Source organism: Ambystoma mexicanum, chromosome 3p (assembly GCF_040938575.1).
Source record: "Ambystoma mexicanum isolate Mex_15411 chromosome 3p, UKY_AmexF1_1, whole genome shotgun sequence".
In the NCBI taxonomy this organism is placed as follows: Eukaryota; Metazoa; Chordata; class Amphibia; order Caudata; family Ambystomatidae; genus Ambystoma; species Ambystoma mexicanum.
The window spans coordinates 1,076,677,260-1,076,696,862 of record NC_090925.1 but is presented as its reverse complement, the minus strand read 5'-3'; the positions used below and the strand labels follow the sequence as shown (position 1 = coordinate 1,076,696,862).

The window sequence follows — 19,603 nt, the reverse complement described above, 5'->3', positions numbered from 1 at the left end:
CCACATCGCCTGAAGGGCTCAGCAAAGGGATGAGTGAAAGGAAGTGACATCCTAATCCCTGTTTATTTTGAAACTGCCATCAAACATATGAAGAAATAACATAAACAAATAAATATGATTGGTGACTTTACCTCTGTGTTTGACATCTGATACAAGTCCTTGTATGCCATGTACACCATGAACGAGTTCACCCCTACACAGGAGAGAGAAAATGGTTCAGCAAACTAAGAATGCTGATCACCAATCTGAGTGTAAGCCTCAGCCAATGAGCGAACTCATACTGCAGATACGCAGACCGACTACAAGATGCTGAAAATGTCATACAACCCGCCACCCACCTAGCAGGAGGTGAATGGTAGTGTGTGAGTTGCGCTGAAAAAGATATCTCCATGTGAGTTGCTTATGTGAGAAGCGTTGCATGTACTTCAAATGTCCTCAATGTCTATGGTCTGCTTCAAACCGATGACGCTCTAACACATGAGTTATAAAATAAGACATTGACTACAGATATTCTACAAAAGACGCCACCGGTCACATGCAGCACTGGGCGTGAAACCGCACACTTCGGTACATTTTGACCAAGGGTGTTCAAGTCCAGTTCGTAGATGTCTCAACAACCCAATATAGTAGCATATAGTTGTATTTACCAGAGGGAAGACGCCAGTTGCGGTGTGCACCTTCATCTAGCAATGTTTTTGATGGTGATCTGGCATGCATCTATCTCTGTGTCAGACGGTGATGTTTCTAGAAGGAATGCATGACCCTCCACAGAACTGTCCTACACATTTCTGCTAAGGTAAAATCACCCTACGGGTCTGCTCTGGGCGAATTACTTCTTGCAATGAGAACTGGAAGGACCCGGCAGGGGGCAAATTGCCAGTGGGCAGAACAATGGATTACAAACGTTGATCCATCCATCTTACTGTTTTTCTATACATCTTCCTCTTTGTCCAACTTCTCTGTCTGTCCATGCAACTATCCTTTCGCCTGTGTGTCTATCTCTTTGCATACCTAGCTCTTCAGTCTTTGTGGCTTCATCTGTGCAACTTTCTGTTTGTCTATTTGACTGTGTGTTTATTATTTTTTTCTATATATATATATCGGCCTGTCCATTTGCCTTTTCATCTATTTTTTTGCTTAATAGATCTATATATTGATATCTTTGAATGTATCTCTCATTCTGTTTGTTCGCTTGTCTATCTCACTGCCTATCTATCTATCTATCTATCTATCTATCTATCTATCTATCTATCTATCTATCTATCTATCTATCTATCTATCTATCTATCTATGTGTCTGTTTACATCTCTAGCTAGCTATCAATGCATCACTCTTTCCAGCCACCCATCTGTCTAGTCTAGGTGTGTGTTTGTTTTCCCTCTGGAGGATCATTTGTCCTGCTGGTCACCTGTCTCTCTGTCATTTGCCGACCTGCCTGCCTGTCTGGTATAGTATGTCTATCTGTGTGGCCGGCTGTCTGTTTGATATGCCTTTCTCCTTGTCGATTGAGTGCCATTGTGTAGTCTGTCTATTTGTCTATTTCTTATCTGTTACCCTTTGAAATTTGTTCACCATTTGCCTGAGTTTTTGTGCCTCTCTTTGTTCATATAACCATCTCTAGTCAACCGTTTGGGTGACTGTGTTAATTGATCAATCAATTGTTTTCACCTGCTTCTCTATCATCCTGCTCAATGTGGTGTCACTTCCTGTGTCACCTGTCTGTCTAGTCTGTCTGTGTGGTCATCATTGATTCTGGCAGTCTATCAGTTTGTTCATGCACCTGTCTCCATGTCTATCCGTTGGTCTTTCTAGACACATCTGTCTATGTCTGTCTGCATATGTACCTTTTGGTCAATCTATCTAATGGTGATGTTTATTTATAAAGTGCCTATACACAGGCAAGTGTTTCAAAGCGCTCAAGGAGGACGGGAACAAGGGGAGAATACAAGAGTCGTTCACAACCCTTGAAATTCTGAGACGATAATAGTCTGCACAGGCAGAGTAAGTGCACATAATACAATTTACAGTCGCGACACAGCAAATAGGCCTGACGAAGATTCTGCAGTTTTACAAATGCAATTAAGGGAAGAAGACAGGGGAGAACAGACAGACGATCTTCAGGCACGGTGCATTCGGATCATGCAAGTGTCTGAAGATCGCCAGGCACTTGCACGATCTACTGCTCTGTCAAACTGCCACACAGCCTGTGTTGGGCTCTTTGTTACCCTGTCCCCCAATTCATCTACTACGGCCCATGTCTTTCACACAGCCCCAGTCCTCTAGATCTGATACAGTAGGTTTCCTGAAGTGTGTCAGCTTGTATTGTGTAAAGTACGGGGAGCCGACAGGCGGAACCTATTCGACACACAGTCCACAGCTCTTTCCAACAATAGAGCATTCCCCAAGGCAGTGCCATCCTTGCATGCCTTCCGCCTCCGTTCACAAAACCACTTTACGAGCAGTCACCTTTCTGTTTGATGAGTGTCTCCACCTCCTGCCGCACAGCCTCGTTCCAGTGAGTGATGTCGACGTGCAGGGCGTAGTCGCAGCAGGCCTTGGCATCGGCCCACTCCCGCCACTTCTCCAGGGCCTCCGTCAGGCTGCACTCGGGCTCCGGGATCACATGGTCAACTGGGCACGGACAAGAGAGGGAGAGATGAGGTTACTGCTGGGATCCTGAATGGGGCTCTTGTGCTCAGTGCATGGCCAGAGGAGACAGGCTGGCACCGAGCAGTGCATTCATAGACATCAAGAAGGGACAACCGAATAGGCCCACATGTACCTGGGCACACAGCCAGAGGCGGAAGGGACAATAGAAAAATGAACAGGCTGGTCAAGTAGAGGTGGGGGATAGTTACATGTCAGGATGGCTTGACATGTTCATGACTGTGTCCAGCCCTAACACCCTTCTAGGGGCCCCAGCCTTTTTTCTCCCAGTTTCTTCATGGGATTTACATGCATACAAAGTGAAGATTCCTGCATTTTACCAAAACATACACACTAATTGTCTGTGAACATAAGTAGCATTTTTCCAACAGAGAAATGGCAACATATCACCTTATCCCAGTCATCTGCTAGAACTAGCTTACAAAGTGTAGCCTCCAGATTAGTTTTAACAGAGATCTTTCAGTTTAAAGCCACAACAAACAATTGTGTGTTAATTGCCGAAAAAACGCATTTCCCTGTTAAAGGGAAATAAAATGGCTTAAAACCTGCAAACCCCCCTCCCCCTTCTCAAGCCATGCCACCGTTATTCTAAGTTTGCAGACTTTGGCTAAACGAGTATCTGCCAAATTGCTTCTGTGACATTATAAACAAAGCAATTATTCAGTTCTATTTTGGCATGTCCACATACTCAATTGAGCAACATCTGCACTGCACTGTCCCTTTAAATAGATTTTATTTGTTTAAAACAAAGGACAGCAACTCTTTCCTCTCCTGCCATACAGTGGGTTTCAGAGCACTGGATAATGCTCCCATTCATATAGCTGACGCCTACAGAAAACGGCAAGGACCCGGAAGTGCCGTACGCAAACCAACTCAGTGGATAGGTACGTGCAGGGAAACAATGCAGGCCAGCTGCAATGCAGATCAAGTGCAAACCGATGCTTAACGGGAGATAGCCCTGATGCCTTAGCTGGGGGTGCCGCTGCTGCCTGGCAGCATCGTGGCACTTTTAAGGATTGCTGGGTGGTGGAATGGCTCAACCACTTAACCCTGTGTATTGCGAGCAGCAGCTCTGCGGCACAATGCAGGGTGCATTTGCTGCCTTGGGCCTGCACCTACATCTTTGCATTTTTTAGGATAGCTTTGCGGTGGAAGGCGTCAGCGTGCTATACATGTTTCACGTGAGGGATAGTTCCGCTGTCTAACACATACACCAGTAATATATGTGATCCTCGCGATGCCACTGCAGTCTAATGCATACGATTTAGAATGACATGATGGAACAATTTGGCACCCCTATATCCCATGCTAGGTGCGCAGTCTCTTTAGCGCTGTCTAACATGATGCCCCTGCTGCGTACATATCTCCCTGTGACGTCTGCGTGAGTTAGGTGCTCGATAGTACACAGGTCTAAAACATGAACACAACAAGAGAGAGAGTTGGTTTTTATAGTTTGAGAGATCTGTTTTCTAAGGCACACGTCTAAAAAAATACACTTAACATAAAGAACAGCCCTAATTTCCCTATAAAAAAGGTCTTGGAGCCCATCTACCAAGGACAAACACAGCCAAATAACGTGTTCCCTGGGTAGGTGCCCAGTGTGGCGTGTCTACAGCCACGTTTTAGCTCACTGCACTCTTCACACAGGAGAAATCCCCATTTGCGTATCAGTCTGGTCCCACCCACTTGGGCAGTCCATCACCAAAATGCTAGGCAATTCTCCTCTGAACAAGAGAACCACCATCAACCCCAGACAGAGAATTGCCTAACATTTCGGTGCTGGGCTGCCCTTGTGGGTGGGACATGAATATTTCTCCTCTGTGAAGGGTTCAGTGAGCTAAAATAAATGGTTTGTAGGCCCTTCTGTGTGGAAGAAAATCCATAGAACAGGGTATTTGACCCATGTTCGTTCTCGGTACAGGGGGCTTCCAAACTCCTTTCTAATTTCCCTACAGCCATAGTGCAACGTGCGGGGTAGCTCAGCTCAGACACCGGTCAGACCATATAAAAAACCTTAAGAGAGGGCATCCTTGAGTCTAGTCCACGAACATGCAACCCCTAACTTGGGTGATAGCTCTGCTATGTAAAGCATCAGCATGCAACTGCTGTGGACCCTCAGATATAGCTATGTTCCTCCAGGTGTGACCCTCTAAGATCTTTGCACCCACACTATTCAGGTTTGATATAATATAGCATTTATAACGCACCCATACACAAGTGTTTCTAATGTATTTCTAATGTATTATTCTGCACTACCAGATTAATCTGAGGGGTATGATTATGATTGGTCATTTATACCGTGCTTAATACCCAGAGGTTTCTAAGCGCGGACCTGGGGATCGAACCTGTGTTGCTCTTCATCGTCTTGCTTCCAAGACGAGCGTGTTGCCCCTGAGCTATCCTCCCGAGAAGAGTTTAGTTGTGATGACCAAGAAATCAACCTGCATCATCCTTGCAAAGCGAAGAGAACACTCTTCCTTTTGCAGCCTGAACCGTAAAGATGTGCGCACCTTGAGAGAGGGACCTGCTATACATGGCGCCAGGTTGTAAAACAGCTACAACCTTAAGTGGGGTTTGAATGCCGATGAAAGGCAAATGTTTTGAAAATGCAACCAGTGTTTGCATTCAGAATCAAGCTTGCCACAAAGAGTGGTGCTAGTCTGACCTAACCAAATATGGCTGATCCTGGGTGGGACTGCTTCCCGGCAACTTCACGCGGTTACAGTTTCCAACAGTTGGCACTTCGTGGCGTAAAAGAAATCTGAAAGCCCTTGGCTACTGGGTCTGAAAAAGCTGATCTGGATGCTCGGTGCTGGCTGGAGCATGAAGCGGCCGTGCCAAGGTGGGCACTGTGCCCAGAATCCAGGCAAACAGAGTGTGTTTGTCTACATTAGGGCTGGGCTCAGTCATAATAGGGAAAGGCCAAGCTAATAGTGCACCACCTGAGCCACAGGAATGAAGGAGGGGGTGGGCCTTGCAAGCAGTGAAGGATCCCACCATCTTAGGGGTGTCACAAGATGTCCCTTTGCCTAATGCAAAAGAACCATTGGATCTGTCCTGCCACTGGCTTCTGTCTGAATGGATCACCCACAGGAAGGGAAAGGTATAGATTGTGGATCCAAGAGACCTGGGATCTAGTGCTGGCTTCATCACCTGGACACATTATATGAGCCAGCATGGCCACACTTCTCCATGCCCAATGGCCAATAACTGCCACATTAGGAGCGCTTAGTAGTGGCGTAAAGACAGGTTTCAATCGGTATGTGAATAACTGGACATTGGGGCGTGAGTGGACTTACTGGCCCGTGAATGTATTTCGTTGCCAGTCAGATCTTACACAAACATACACTTGGCCTTGCATGCTTATAACTACCCGAACCCTCCGAATGAATTCCTATACTATACAAACCACTGAAATTTGCCTCAAATCCCCCTCAGACAAGACCTTTACTCTCCTGCATTTGGCTTCCAAATCTGCAAGGCAACTTTTTATCTCGTATGCAAATCCTATCGATTTCCCCGACCACCTTACTTCACTGCGACCATGGCTGATCTGAAACAACCACTTGGCACCAGTCCCCCGCTCTAAACCTAGGAGCCCGATCTTAAACAATCTGTAATCTCTTATTATGTCGTACTTCCAGTATGACTGGGACCTCTGTTAAACCTTCAAATACTAACATAAAAAGGCACCCTTCTCCCATCAGTCTTGCCTCCCAAACAATTCCACTCCCTGCCTACTTCAAAACCTAGACTTTTATTATATAGGAAGAGACAGCAGGAGCTTGTACGTCAGAGAAGAACCACAAATGTCACAAAAGCCCTGGCCCTTGTGGGGTGAGGGAGCCTGTGCGGCGTGTGCAGTGCAGGAGGGATACATTCGAATGTGCAGGTGCCTGTAATGAGGAAGGCTTCAGCATGGCGGGCTGCCATGAAGGGGGGTAGATGCGTGATGGGAAGCCCAGTAATGAGCGCATTTCTCCCATCTACGTGTCAGATCACAAGGGCTTGGACCACCACGAAGAAGTCATGAGGGGGAGATGAAGGGCCTGATTTTGTAAAGTGTGGAGTTCTGCAGCCACTCCGTTTGTGCCTTATTGGCTATATGCCTTTGGAAGGATACGCTACTGTCAACAATCCATGATAATCACCAAAGAGTAGGGTGAGGCCAACCACCCCAAAATGTATGGGTGAGCTTCATAAATGTACATCGCCGGATTTAAAGCATGAAAAGACCAATAAATACCGTAGCAGTCTACCATGTACATGCAAAGAATATATCCATTTCACACTGATCTATAGGGTATAGATAAGGGAGCTCTCCCATTGGCTTACCCAAGCCTTTCCCACACTCATAAGAGAGCTCCCATGCACCGCTGGTTGGAACTGGCCTATCCAGATCACACAGGGGAAACTCGCTACACCAGCTTACACTGACCTTCTATTTACACAGAGATCGCCCCAAGCACAGGCCTACCCTTCCCTTACGCTCACCCCGCAAACTCACTTATCATTGTGGTTCCACCAGCCAGGGCGCCTTTTGTCCCCTGGAAGAAGTCGTCCACGGCTGTCATTCCCCTGTACGGCATCTGTAAGTGTGTGTGCACGTCAATGCCTCCGGGAATCACCATCTTGCCATTTGCTTCAATAATTTTCACCCCTCCGGGCACGATCAGATTGTCTCCAATTTGTCTGAAAGAGCAAACGAGAATTTGACAGGTTAAAGTGTTAAACTCCCGCATGCAAGCTTGTTAAACCCTCAACATAGTTCAATGCAGCAGGTGTGAAATATCCAGCCCTGGATCTGACGACCAGATAGTTTCTTTTGGCAAGTACATGCGTCGGTATTAAACCTGCGTCTACTGGAAATGAGGTCTAAGAACTAGAAAGATCCTGCAGCTGTTACCCCCAAGGATGCCAAAATGTTGCAATCCAGCTTAAATCTTCCAAAGACTAGAATGAAGTAGCCCTCTCGGCTGATCCAGCCGTGGGGCTCCTCAGGTGTGCAGCTGCACCTGGAGATGTTCTAAAGGCATCACTGCCTTTGATAGGTGTGGAGCGATGGGCATAAAGGATCTACATGATTTTACCGAACTGAAAAGTTTGACCCCCAAAAGTCCGATTTATTTTTCAATTTTCCGCAAATATATATATGGGGGAGACCCCCCCACAACCTACAACCTTACCCCTATACATTTTTAATTCACTTTACCCCCCCCACACATATATATATGCAGAAAATTGGGGGTCAGACTTTTGGGGTCGAACTTTGGGAGTAGGTAATTTTGTACAATACCGGGCATAAACCGGTCATCTGACTTGAGGAGAACCATCTCCGGTTCCGGAAGCACCTCAAGACCTTCCTCTTTTCTTCTGCCTTTGCTCCCCCTCTACCCTGCTGATCTGTTCTCTCTTGGCACTGTGCACCCTGCCACCCTCCCGCACTCCCTCCGGGCCACCCCTTGCACTAGGGTCTGTATCTGTACCCATACAGCCCTCCCCCTTTTTCTTCCTGCACTTATCAAACCTACCCTGTGTGCTGCCTTAAACCTAGCACTTGCAAAATGCTGGCTGCACTACCACTGTTTGTTGTCTTTATTATTTATTTATTTTTATTTATCTGTTTCTCCTCTGCTTCGCACTTTCCACTTCTCCCCCCTTCCATGCACTATTCCCCTCCCCCTCTCCCATGCACTTGCGCGTTCTCAATGTCACTGGGCCTAGTAAGATCGCTGTTTTGTTCACCCCTGTTCCCCTCCCTTGCCTTGTAGCGCTCTCACGATAGAAATAAAATATCGATATCAATATCTGGATGACCAAGCCCGGCCGTACACTGAAGTCTGCTCCAGCCCTGCAGGCCTTCCAGAGCACTGGCCAGTTGAAGCATCTCCTTTTATCAACAACAATTTATGAGAGACTCGGGGTGCATAAGGATGTTGGGATGATACCCTGGAATGAACTACTACTGTCAAAAACAAAAGATCCCAACACCACTTTACTGTTTCTTCAGGCTTCAAGCTACACCACAACTCAATTATAACCACAATGGTTTTCTTGGCAGAATACCTCTTCCAGGAAGCTCTCTATTCACTTTTTTAGACACATTCACAATATTGTATTCAGTACACAGTTTAATAACACATAAAAATAATTAAAAAACATTAATACAAAAATCAATAAAGTGACGTGTGCTGAGCAATACCTAATACACTAAATATTCCTTCCAATAAAAAAACGCATCAAGAGAAAAACAGCAGGTCTTAAAATGCCTACCTACTCCATCACATTATCCCCTACTAGTAATAACCTTCTAAATACATATGTCTCCTTGGGTCAGGTTACCTCTGAGAAATGAAATTTCAAATTTGAATTCTTTTTTAACATATTTATTAATGCATTTCAATGATACAATATGCAATCGTAAACCATAGTAATGTTTATGTGTACATTACACAATGTAGGCGCCTCACCTAGCCACCCAGGTAGGGATATGAACTAACCACAAACACTTGCTAGACAAAGGGGATAGTTGTATATTGTGATTTGAATCTGCCTTCTAGCAGCAGTGCTCAGTAATCCAGTGTTCTGGCTAGGAATGCATGCCATGTTAACATGTTCATTTCCCACTATCTTAAATGTGGCCGGCAGATCATGTAATGAGGCTTTTGGTGGGACTTGGCCAGTTGTTTCACTTCATTAAATTGCTTCCTGTACTTGGCCACTGTCTTCCCACAGTACATTCTGTAGCTCTTTTGCACGTTTAATTACCAGCTCTTTGACAGGACGACGCAAGACACTGACTATGAGGTCTCGTGTAGGTTGGCCAGGGGTCCAAGGTGTGGTGGGCCCGCTCTATTTTCATCATTTTCCCCGGGGAGGGCGGGGCTCTCGCAATCTCAGAAAATGTTTTTGCAGAAATACAATCAGTCGCCCCTTTTCAGCATCCTCAGGGACACATTTCAATTCTTGACAGACTGGCTTACTTGTTCCTGCTGACTACTAAGGCTAGTGTTTATTTTGATTTATTTATTTATATGTTTATAAAGCCATACACGTCCGTAGGCCCGTTGGTTCTATTGAATGAAAGCATCCATTGACCAAACCAACTGACCTCCATAGAGTTTGCCATTTGTGTTACTCTAAAAGGATGCAGCATTGCATTCGCTAGGCTATCATCAGCAGTGTAGGCAGAGCCATAGACAACCCTCCTTCCCCACTGATAGGCAAGGTTCCAGCCTAAACCACACAGCTCATGTGACTGAGAGTCGAGGCGCCCTGTGAAAGGGCGACCATTTGCCCAGGAAACCAGAACAGATCTGAATGCTGACATGGAATAATTACCGCCCGGTCCCTTGTTTAACCAACCGGAAAAGCAATGGATGGAGAGTTGTGGATCGATCATAAGCACTGAGAGTTCAGCAAATCAATTCCATCGCTTGAAGGCACCTGTACCATTAAAAAAGAGAGCAGAAATATGAAAATAAGTATAGGTTCTATCTAAACCAAGGCAGTCCACCCCAACTGCTGCATCCCATTCCTGCATATCAGGACCACAGCCAACCCCAGAGATGTGTCATGCTTGCTGGATGCCATTAGTGGTTCCGCACTTGTACCAACATCTGAGATTATCAAAGCCACTTAGGGAGACTTCACAAGAAGCAAAGGAGCTGGATAAGAAACTTCAAATCAATAATAACCATTCGGTATTTCTATGGAGAGCGTTCCACTCTATAATTCCTTAGCTTTTCTGCACTATTTTAAATAGAGGGAAATAAACAAAACCCAGACTTGCTCTCAACCCCTTAAATCTATTAGTGAGACCACCTAAACCAGCAGCATTTGGTTATTTGGGACCTGCAGTCCCATACTTGTAACAGGAAAAGCTCAATTGCAAATACTAGAAGGAAAAGATGGTTGTTGGCTAAAAATGCGCAGAACTGACAGAAGGTGTTGTGATTGAGTACCACTGATGAGGCCAAGAACTGGGGTAAGATGAACATTGGTGGTTGGGGAAGGTCATTGGGTAAGTAATGCCAACCCCTGAGGAGGGACACCAGGGGTCCCCCAAGGCCTCCTGCCTATTCCCAACCTCATAATTGTAGCCACTGAGAAACACCCTAACACGTTTGAAAAGATAGACCTCACTCACTCTGAGGGCCATGGGCGTCTGGAGTGTGATTGCTCCTCCAGGTTCTGCTGCTGGAGCACGGATCGTGATCCACGCTGCATGCACATTTGCAGGTTTACCTGTGATTCATAACTGACATGAAGAAGGAGGGAATCCAGAATGCACATGAGCCCCAACCTAAAGGACGTGAGAGAAGCACACACTAGGGAGCCACCATGGCAGAGTCAAGCAGCTGCCATGACCGGGCCGCCTGACTCTAAAATGGCGCAACCCCTCTTAAATCCACAACCCTCAGAGCTGGGAAAAGTCAGCATTAACGTACACATTAGTAGCTACACTTGGGAATGGGTTGGGAAACGACACTCACCCAATACCACATAAAAGTTGGTAACTACTGCTACACTGCAGCCGTTAGACACCCACTTACCAACAGGATCAGCGGTATAACAGGGGGCTTGGATTAAGCAAAGGCGTGGGAGTTCTTAGTACACCCACCCCGTGTTTTGAGACCAACATTAAACTTTTTGTTAGCCCTTTCAAAAGTCGCCTAACCTTTTTGTTGATCCCTCGGACTACGACATTGTCAAAAATAACATGGAACCCCTTTGCAGCACTGTTGGAAATTCTTTCTGGAGGAATGATCCTGAAACCCCACAAATCAGCATAGAATGAACCCAAAGATTTGTGAAATCGCCTGCCATTACCTTTGGGGTGCCTTAACAGATGCTGCCCCTCATCTGACCCACCCCAGCGCAGAAGAAGAATCATGCCGTGTTCCGGGACTCGGTCAGCTCAGCAAACCCTGCGCTTCCTTAGATCCATACGACTTCTGCAAAGCAGCAATGCACCAGGCAAGCATGCAAGCCCATCACCTTGATATCGCGGATCCCGACTAAAGACGTCCACATTTAGGAAAATCCTGGAGATATAGGTTCAGCCAGTATGATGGCTCTCGAGGCTCTGATCCAAGGGAAGCTCTTCTACATGAGAGCCTGGAGAACCTCTACAGGGTTCCAGGAATAAGCAGTCAGGAATACAATGACACACGTGTCAGAGAATCCATCCCTTGCATGTTAGCATATTAGGGTCGCATTTCGAAGTTCCTTCCACCCAGTGGTTGGGGGCTGTTTTCAATTCCCCATATGCCAAACATATGCCAAACAAAATAGCTCTTAAAGCAGAGATCTGGCACCCTTCATTGATTGGAGGATAGGATGCTTGCACGATGCACGGTTCACAACCCAAATGTGCTACAATTTGGTGTAGCATGTCATGGAGCGCCTTGGGCATTTATCATTTACTCTATAAACTATCAGCTGTCACGGGACAGACTTCATCCGTGGTCATCCCCTCTTCAGGGAAAATCATGTAACTGCGCGTGTGTGGATCTGCATCTCCAGATGTGCCTTTGTAAATGTGTTTAACGAATGCATTCACTTAGCAAAAAAACGGATTTGCAAACATGCAAGCCACGGTTGCATTCAATCTACCCTTATATTCTTTTTTCTTTTCTATGATATGATACGAGTCTCTTGCATTAAGAAGTGTCCTCTAAATAGATTCCTTGCAGGTTCACAGCTCTGCTGCCATCCACCAATCAGCACCCACTCCCAAAGGCAGAGGCAAGAAGGCAAGTTTGGATTTGTCACTTACTTTATGCAGCCATCTTCCATGTAGAGGTCTGCGTAGAAGGACTGGTCATCGTTGACTATCCGGCCCCCTTTTATTAGAAGACGGTCACTCTGTGGAGAGAAGAAACGGAAGTTAACAGGGCAGAAACTTATTTTTGGTCTTCAGCCACACTCACATGCCAGGATGTGGCAGACACCGGGCATGTGGCAGAGCGCATTGCACTCTGGGCTGGCCTGGCCAGGTCGCGCCTGTCAGGAATTCTCCTGTGTATATATAGGCTAGTTTGCCTCTGCTTCCCTCCACTCAGCAGGCAGGATTTCTCACCATAGGATGAGTGCACTCTATGGGAAAGGTTCTTGGAATGAACTCTAGCTGGCTTCCAGGGTTCGAGAGGGGTATTGGCAGATAGGAAGGTAAATGCGGTGTCAAGTGATTATCCCAAAATGTGGTCAATCTAATGGAACACATTGGCAGAGAAAGGTAAAAATAAAACTGTTGATTAATTGACCCAAAAAGAATCCATCCATCAGGAAACTAGCCAAATAAGGGATGCTGCACATCTGGCAATATTAACATTAAAGTTTACTTCTATCCCATTTCAGAAGATGAAAATACATTTGCACCTGGGAAAGGGCGCTCAGCCAATCAGGTGGCTAGAACAGCAGGTGAGAATACACAATACCTGTTCGCTGAACCAGCCACCCGGGTGGCCTTTTTAATTTTCTTCAATGCAGAGAGGCAACAGGAAGCCTCTGCCTGTTGCCTCCCCACCCCCAAAATGACCTGATCCCCCCCCACCTCCTCCACTTATCTGCAGGACCACAGCATTGCAATCCGGTCCCAATGCTCCTCCCGTCTGTCCAACACCATAGACAAGGAAAAGGGACTTGGTCCCTTTTCGAAATAACGGCGGGTATCTTTTTTTTCCATAGGGAGATCGGCTGCGCAAGCAGTGCGAATCTCCGGATGAAAAATTAAGAAAGCCATTGGCAAACCGGACAAACCCAGGGTGCGAATGGGTTTCATGCCCTGCTAGGACGGCAGGCGAGGCCTTTAGTGGCCCACAGCCCGAGCTGAGGCCTGAGCTTTGCTCGGGCCTGCCTTAGCTCGGGCTGGCAGGCTGTTGAAGGCCATGTCCGCCTTCTGGCAGGGCATGAACGGCATATAATATGTTATTATAGTTGCAAAGTGGTCCCATAACATGTGTAGAAAGTCACCCAGGCTTGGCCTTTCAACCCTCAGTTGGCAATGTGGGACTCGTAGTCCCATTCTTGTAATGTGGAAGATTCCACAGGCAAAAATCCAGAACTTGCCAACAGAGCAGTGAAAGAAATGGAAGCCATGTGCCTCTGCTGTGTGATTAACAATTCTTATTGGTAAAATGTTCATGAAATGCCCTACATTAACATGAAAGCACGACATAGCGCTGTGAAGCCCTGTCACTTTGCTGATGAGATCACTTACTATGGTGAGTTAGTGGGTCCTGGCCTGCTGCTAATGCCGCAACATCACGGATCAGGCAAACCCACCCTGTGGACATTGCCACAAAAGAGGCTCTCATTAAATTAGATGTTTCAAGGCAGTATTTGTGTCCGAAATCTTATTTACATGAAACTGCGTTCTATGGCTTACAACATGATACAGAGAGGGAGTATCCTACACCAGTGCAGGTAAAGTTTAGTGCAGTTGCAGTCGATGAAATTATTGGCTTTGCAATTTAAAAGTTAATTATATTAATATAAGGTCGTGTTAACTTCCATTTGCTAGGTTGTCATCCAGGTTGGTATTGATGGGAGACTACTGTAAAATCCCCCCACCCTATAGACCCCTCCACTGCTATTGCAGCTGCACCAGGCATGCAGCTTTGTGACTTGTTGGCTGCCACTGCCCACTGAGGGAACAGGGCTGTGATGCTGAAAGGCTGCTTGGAGCTGTGCCAGCTGGTGCACAGGCCCCTCGTTCTATAGGGGGTTCATTAGCACAGAAGGAGAAGACATTATGTTTTGGGAATTGTGATGGGGCATACAGTAAACACTCTTCTCTTTTGTGCAGTCGACATAAAGGGTGCCCAGTCTACTCACTAAACTCATGAAAGGCACCCTTCAAACTGGGTAAGCACCCGGCAACAGCAATGCAACAGGCAGGAGTATACAATGACCAGGACAATCGACACACCCCGCATGATCCTAGGCGGGGGGACCCCCCATAGAGGCAGGTGTTGAACATGTGGGCATTAGAAAGACCCCGGCCGCACCCACTTCCACAGTCCCTAACAGGTCTCCTGATTACGTGAACCGAGTGGATCCAGGCGGATCGATTCGACCAGAAACCCCTTTTCCATGGCTACTTCTGCACCACGAGGAAAACCCTAAAGTACATGGAGGCGGGCAGTCATTTTGAGCGGCCAAGAATAAAAGTCGACGGCCATTACAGCGGATCCCTTCGGAATCCGCCCGCTCTCTGCGCTTGCAAAAGGCCAGGCAGAGGGTCTGGGGATCACTTGACACTCCACCTGCAGCAAAATGTGATGCGAGTGGAGACACCCGCAGATTCCCTACACAGGGCGTTTAAACACACGGAGCAGTGCTCCGTGTCCCATCAAAATGAGGCCCTCAGTGCGCTATTTGAATACAGCTTCCATCAAGCTCGTTTCTTCGATGCATGGAGTTTGAAAGCCATTTATTTGCATATGTGAAATTTGTAGCACATCGGAAAGAAAAAATGAGGTCGATCCGTATTGTTTTTTTTCTTTTCTGCATAGACCCACGTATTGCTGCCAGATAAGGATTGCCGGCCCCATCATCTTGCCTGCTTTCCGCCTGACACAAGATGCCAGAATCTATTTGGTTTCCAGCTATGCGTTAGTTCTTACATGGTAATGTATTCAGGGCTGGATTGCTGAAAATATGTACTAAGGGGCACTTTTGGTTCCCAGTCCACCCCTGGATGTTATCTCTGTCTCCAGTTTCAGAGCCAGGAAGCACTCTGTTAATGGGTGTCTCTTTAGAGTTGTGCTCATCACTGCACCAAACCACTAAACTACAGCCAGATTTTCACAATAGACAAAACCAATATATATGGGCAAATGCATATGGTGATTATTTGCATATACACTGGTCACTCGGGAAACTCAACTGGATATCTTATTTTGTTCTTTCCCTGCAAGGATTCTCTTCCTGCCGCTACCACAGCAATCCTGCTGCCAGATGATTGCAAGTATCTACCACCTGTGTGTAAAATGACTCACCATTACTCCAGAGCCAATCCCAGAAGAGTGGTGATCCCCTTGTTTTACAACCACATCTGCGCTGCAATGAGCTCGCCGCCTCTACACTCCCGAGCCTCTCCCAGAAGATCATACATTGGGAAGATCCCCTTGTTTTACAACCACATCTGCGCTGCAATGAGCTCGCCGCCTCTACACTCCCGAGCCTCTCCCAGAAGATCATACATTGGGAAGATCCCCTTGTTTTACAACCACATCTGCGCTGCAATGAGCTCGCCGCCTCTACACTCCCGAGCCTCTCCCAGAAGATCATACATTGGGAAGATCCCCTTGTTTTACAACCACATCTGCGCTGCAATGAGCTCGCCGCCTCTACACTCCCGAGCCTCTCCCAGAAGATCATACATTGGGAAGATCCCCTTGTTTTACAACCACATCTGCGCTGCAATGAGCTCGCCGCCTCTACACTCCCGAGCCTCTCCCAGAAGATCATACATTGGGAAGATCCCCTTGTTTTACAACAACATCTGCGCTGCAATGAGCTTGCCGCCTCTACACTCCCGAGGCTCTCCCAGAAGGTCATACATTGGGAAGATCCCCTTGTTTTACAACCACATCTGCGCTGCAATGAGCTCGCCGCCTCTACACTCCCGAGCCTCTCCCAGAAGATCATACATTGGGAAGATCCCCTTGTTTTACAACCACATCTGCGCTGCAATGAGCTCGCCGCCTCTACACTCCCGAGCCTCTCCCAGAAGATCATACATTGGGAAGATCCCCTTGTTTTACAACCACATCTGCGCTGCAATGAGCTCGCCGCCTCTACACTCCCGAGCCTCTCCCAGAAGATCATACATTGGGAAGATCCCCTTGTTTTACAACCACATCTGCGCTGCAATGAGCTCGCCGCCTCTACACTCCCGAGCCTCTCCCAGAAGATCATACATTGGGAAGATCCCCTTGTTTTACAACCACATCTGCGCTGCAATGAGCTCGCCGCCTCTACACTCCCGAGCCTCTCCCAGAAGATCATACATTGGGAAGATCCCCTTGTTTTACAACCACATCTGCGCTGCAATGAGCTCGCCGCCTCTACACTCCCGAGCCTCTCCCAGAAGATCATACATTGGGAAGATCCCCTTGTTTTACAACCACTTCTGCGCTGCAATGAGCTCGCCGCCTCTACACTCCCGAGCCTCTCCCAGAAGATCATACATTGGGAAGATCCACTTGTTTTACAACCACATCTGCGCTGTAATGGACTCACTGCCTCTTCTATATTAATACCCTTGATAAGTTCAGAGACATCTTTGATATCGCCCGCTGCCTCCTAAATTCCATGCTATACCCAAAGTCACTTTATCAATCTTCAGAAGACCTCTCACAGTTTTCTGGACTACGTCGTATCCAATATGTGTCCATTAATACATGCAGCCTATATAGAGTAGGACAGGTATATATTTCTATAATTATGTCATGAAACCACCATTTTCTGAGGGCCACTACTCTCCTTCAATAGCTTTGGCATTCAGGGTGGAACACTGTACACACAAGAAATAGTGATGCAGCACATGCGAGTACAGAGATAAAGACATACAACTGATATGTATTTGGGTTTTCTCTCATTGAACGCTTCCCCACTTGCTGAATTTGTGGGAAGCAAAGTACAAGTGCACGAATTTTCCCACACACAAAATCTTCAGTAGCCACAGCCATACATGTGAGGGTTTCTGGGCTTGGTCCATCGTTTGTGTCAAGGCAAAACTGCAGCATAGTACGGAAAAGTGTCCAGGAGTGTGAGAAGCACCTCAATGTGCCTTAGGCAGTGCAGTGGTCCAGGTGAGAGTAGCCGGGAAAGGATGTATTGGCTAAATCGCCAATAGAAACGATTAAGAAAATGACGGGTGGCGGGTTGAGTGAGCAGATGCAGGTTGGTGTGGGAAAAGCAGATGGCATGCCAAGGCCACCATAACAGAGACACAGGCAGGGGACAGGCAGGCCCGCAGAAGGAGTGTGGAAGGAATAAGAAAGGCAGCCGGCTGTGGGCAGTTGGGTTTGGGCGGGAGGAATCACTGATGTGGAGCATTTCGGCACTTGAATATCGGCCAGTGGATTTCTCACGGGGCAGATATCGAAGAGTAGGGATCCGATAAAAGACATAGAACCCCACATTTACGAGGCACCTAAATGTTAGAAATTCTTATTTCCCCAGAGCGCAGCCTCTATAACTCACTGCTGATGTGAACATTGCCTTGTGCTTGCATCATACCATTGATTCGCACATATGATTTCTGGCTCATGGGGCCTGGTTATTACCATATAAATAATGTTTTCATACCCTGCTGCTTCTCCACCATCGTGTGCCTTTCCTCCTGCGACTCCAAGTGACCTTTCTTTCCCCTTGGATTGTCCCAAATTAGGACTTCTCCCCACCTCATGCCGCCAGCGGGAAATTCACCCAATCTCCTTTCTGTAATCACTGGGTACTTGCTCCAAACATCCAATTTCACATAAGCTCCTGTTGTAAAACTTTATTTATTTGCCTTTTTACAGACCCTGGGTACTTAGACTCTTGTAAACACACATATCACTTTCTGGGGCTCCACTTCAGGGAGAAATGCCTCACAGGGAACTGTCCGACCACCTCTGGGGCTTTTCAATGCAAATAAAGGTCTGTCTGGAGTCCAGGCAGTGCCCGCCCCGCCCAACTTCTGCGAGTTTGTAGAATGAGTCTTTGGAGGCAGGAATCAGTATGGTGGGCCCTGGAACTACGAGACGATGACGCAGGGTGCCCATGAAAACAAAAATGTTGGGGAGAGGGGAATGGTAAATGGCATGGATAGCCCACCTCTGCCACCCACTCTAAGGTGGAGCTCCAGTGAGTCTTCCATGCAGTTGGGTGGGCGATGGAAGCTTTGAAGCAAAGAGACATGTTTGCGTCTGATACTGCAACCACGCGTCATGTGCCAATGTGTGTCAATGGGCCTCATTACCACCCTAGCCGTAAGGCAACAACGGCGCTGGTAGTGCTGCCGGCGCTGTTGTTGCCTCACCGCCTCATTATGAGTTCTGCTCGCGGGGCCGTCCTGTACGCCTGGTCAGACCAGCCGTGCAGAGCGGCACCCCCTAGCAGAACAGGATGCTAACAACGGTCCCGTCATTAACCGGACCGTTGTTAGCATCCTCCCCATTCCCATTGAGCCCTTTGGGGGCTCAATGGTTATGGGGACGTACCGGGTCCGGGTTCAGTGAATGGAAATTACCGGGCCCGTAAAGGTCGGAATGGCCTGGTAATTCCCATTTTTTGGGACCCGGGTTTGGGGGTAGCCATGCCGCTAAAAACGGCATGTCTACCTCCAAACTCGTAATGAGGCCCAATGTGTCCTTTAAGGAAAGGAAGGGAGTGGGTGGTGGGTTTGTGGAATGAAGGTTGAGAGAGGCGATGGACATAGGTAGCGGTGGGAGTTCAATGTGGTGGCAAAGGGGTTCCATTATATTGCTAGAGATTTTCCAATTTATGCGTTCTGCTTTTAATTGCATAATAAATGATCTTCTTTCTACGTAATGTATAGACATATGCTTCTGCGATTATTGGGGTTCCCTGCGTCGATCTCTCCACTCTTGTCGTGAGAGAGAGTAGTCGGTGGGCTATTCCCTCGCTGCACGAAGCAGAGATAATAGCAAGTCCTCACCGACCATGTTGCAAGCAGCCAACAGATCAATAGGCAGAGCAAGGTGAGGAGTGCCTTGCCTGCTGCTGCCAACACATCCCTCCATGCGCCTAGAAACGCGCTTCTGCCCTGCTGTGTCTAGGGCAAAAGCCTGATTGGAAGATATTGAAAATCTGATTCGTTTGCACTGTGAGAAAAGCAATAGGGAGCTGGAAGATTTCTCTTGGTTGCACGGATTGTAAAGTAGTTTATTTTTAAGAGAAGGATGCAAAGGTGTGT

At 47.2% G+C, this 19,603-nt stretch overlaps 1 protein-coding gene across 2 annotated transcripts in view; it reads right to left on the bottom strand.

Moving 5' to 3' along the window:
* Positions 1 to 19,603, bottom strand: part of DPYSL3 (dihydropyrimidinase like 3) — a 406,198-nt gene that overhangs the window by 117,512 nt on the left and 269,083 nt on the right. For both annotated transcript variants that reach the window (XM_069652430.1, XM_069652431.1), the window contains exons 2-5: positions 12,449 to 12,537; positions 7,175 to 7,359; positions 2,467 to 2,631; positions 132 to 193 (exon numbers count right to left, since the gene is read on the bottom strand). In XM_069652430.1, the coding sequence (XP_069508531.1) occupies positions 132 to 193; positions 2,467 to 2,631; positions 7,175 to 7,359; positions 12,449 to 12,537 (501 nt within the window). The remainder of the gene's footprint in view (positions 1 to 131; positions 194 to 2,466; positions 2,632 to 7,174; positions 7,360 to 12,448; positions 12,538 to 19,603) is intronic.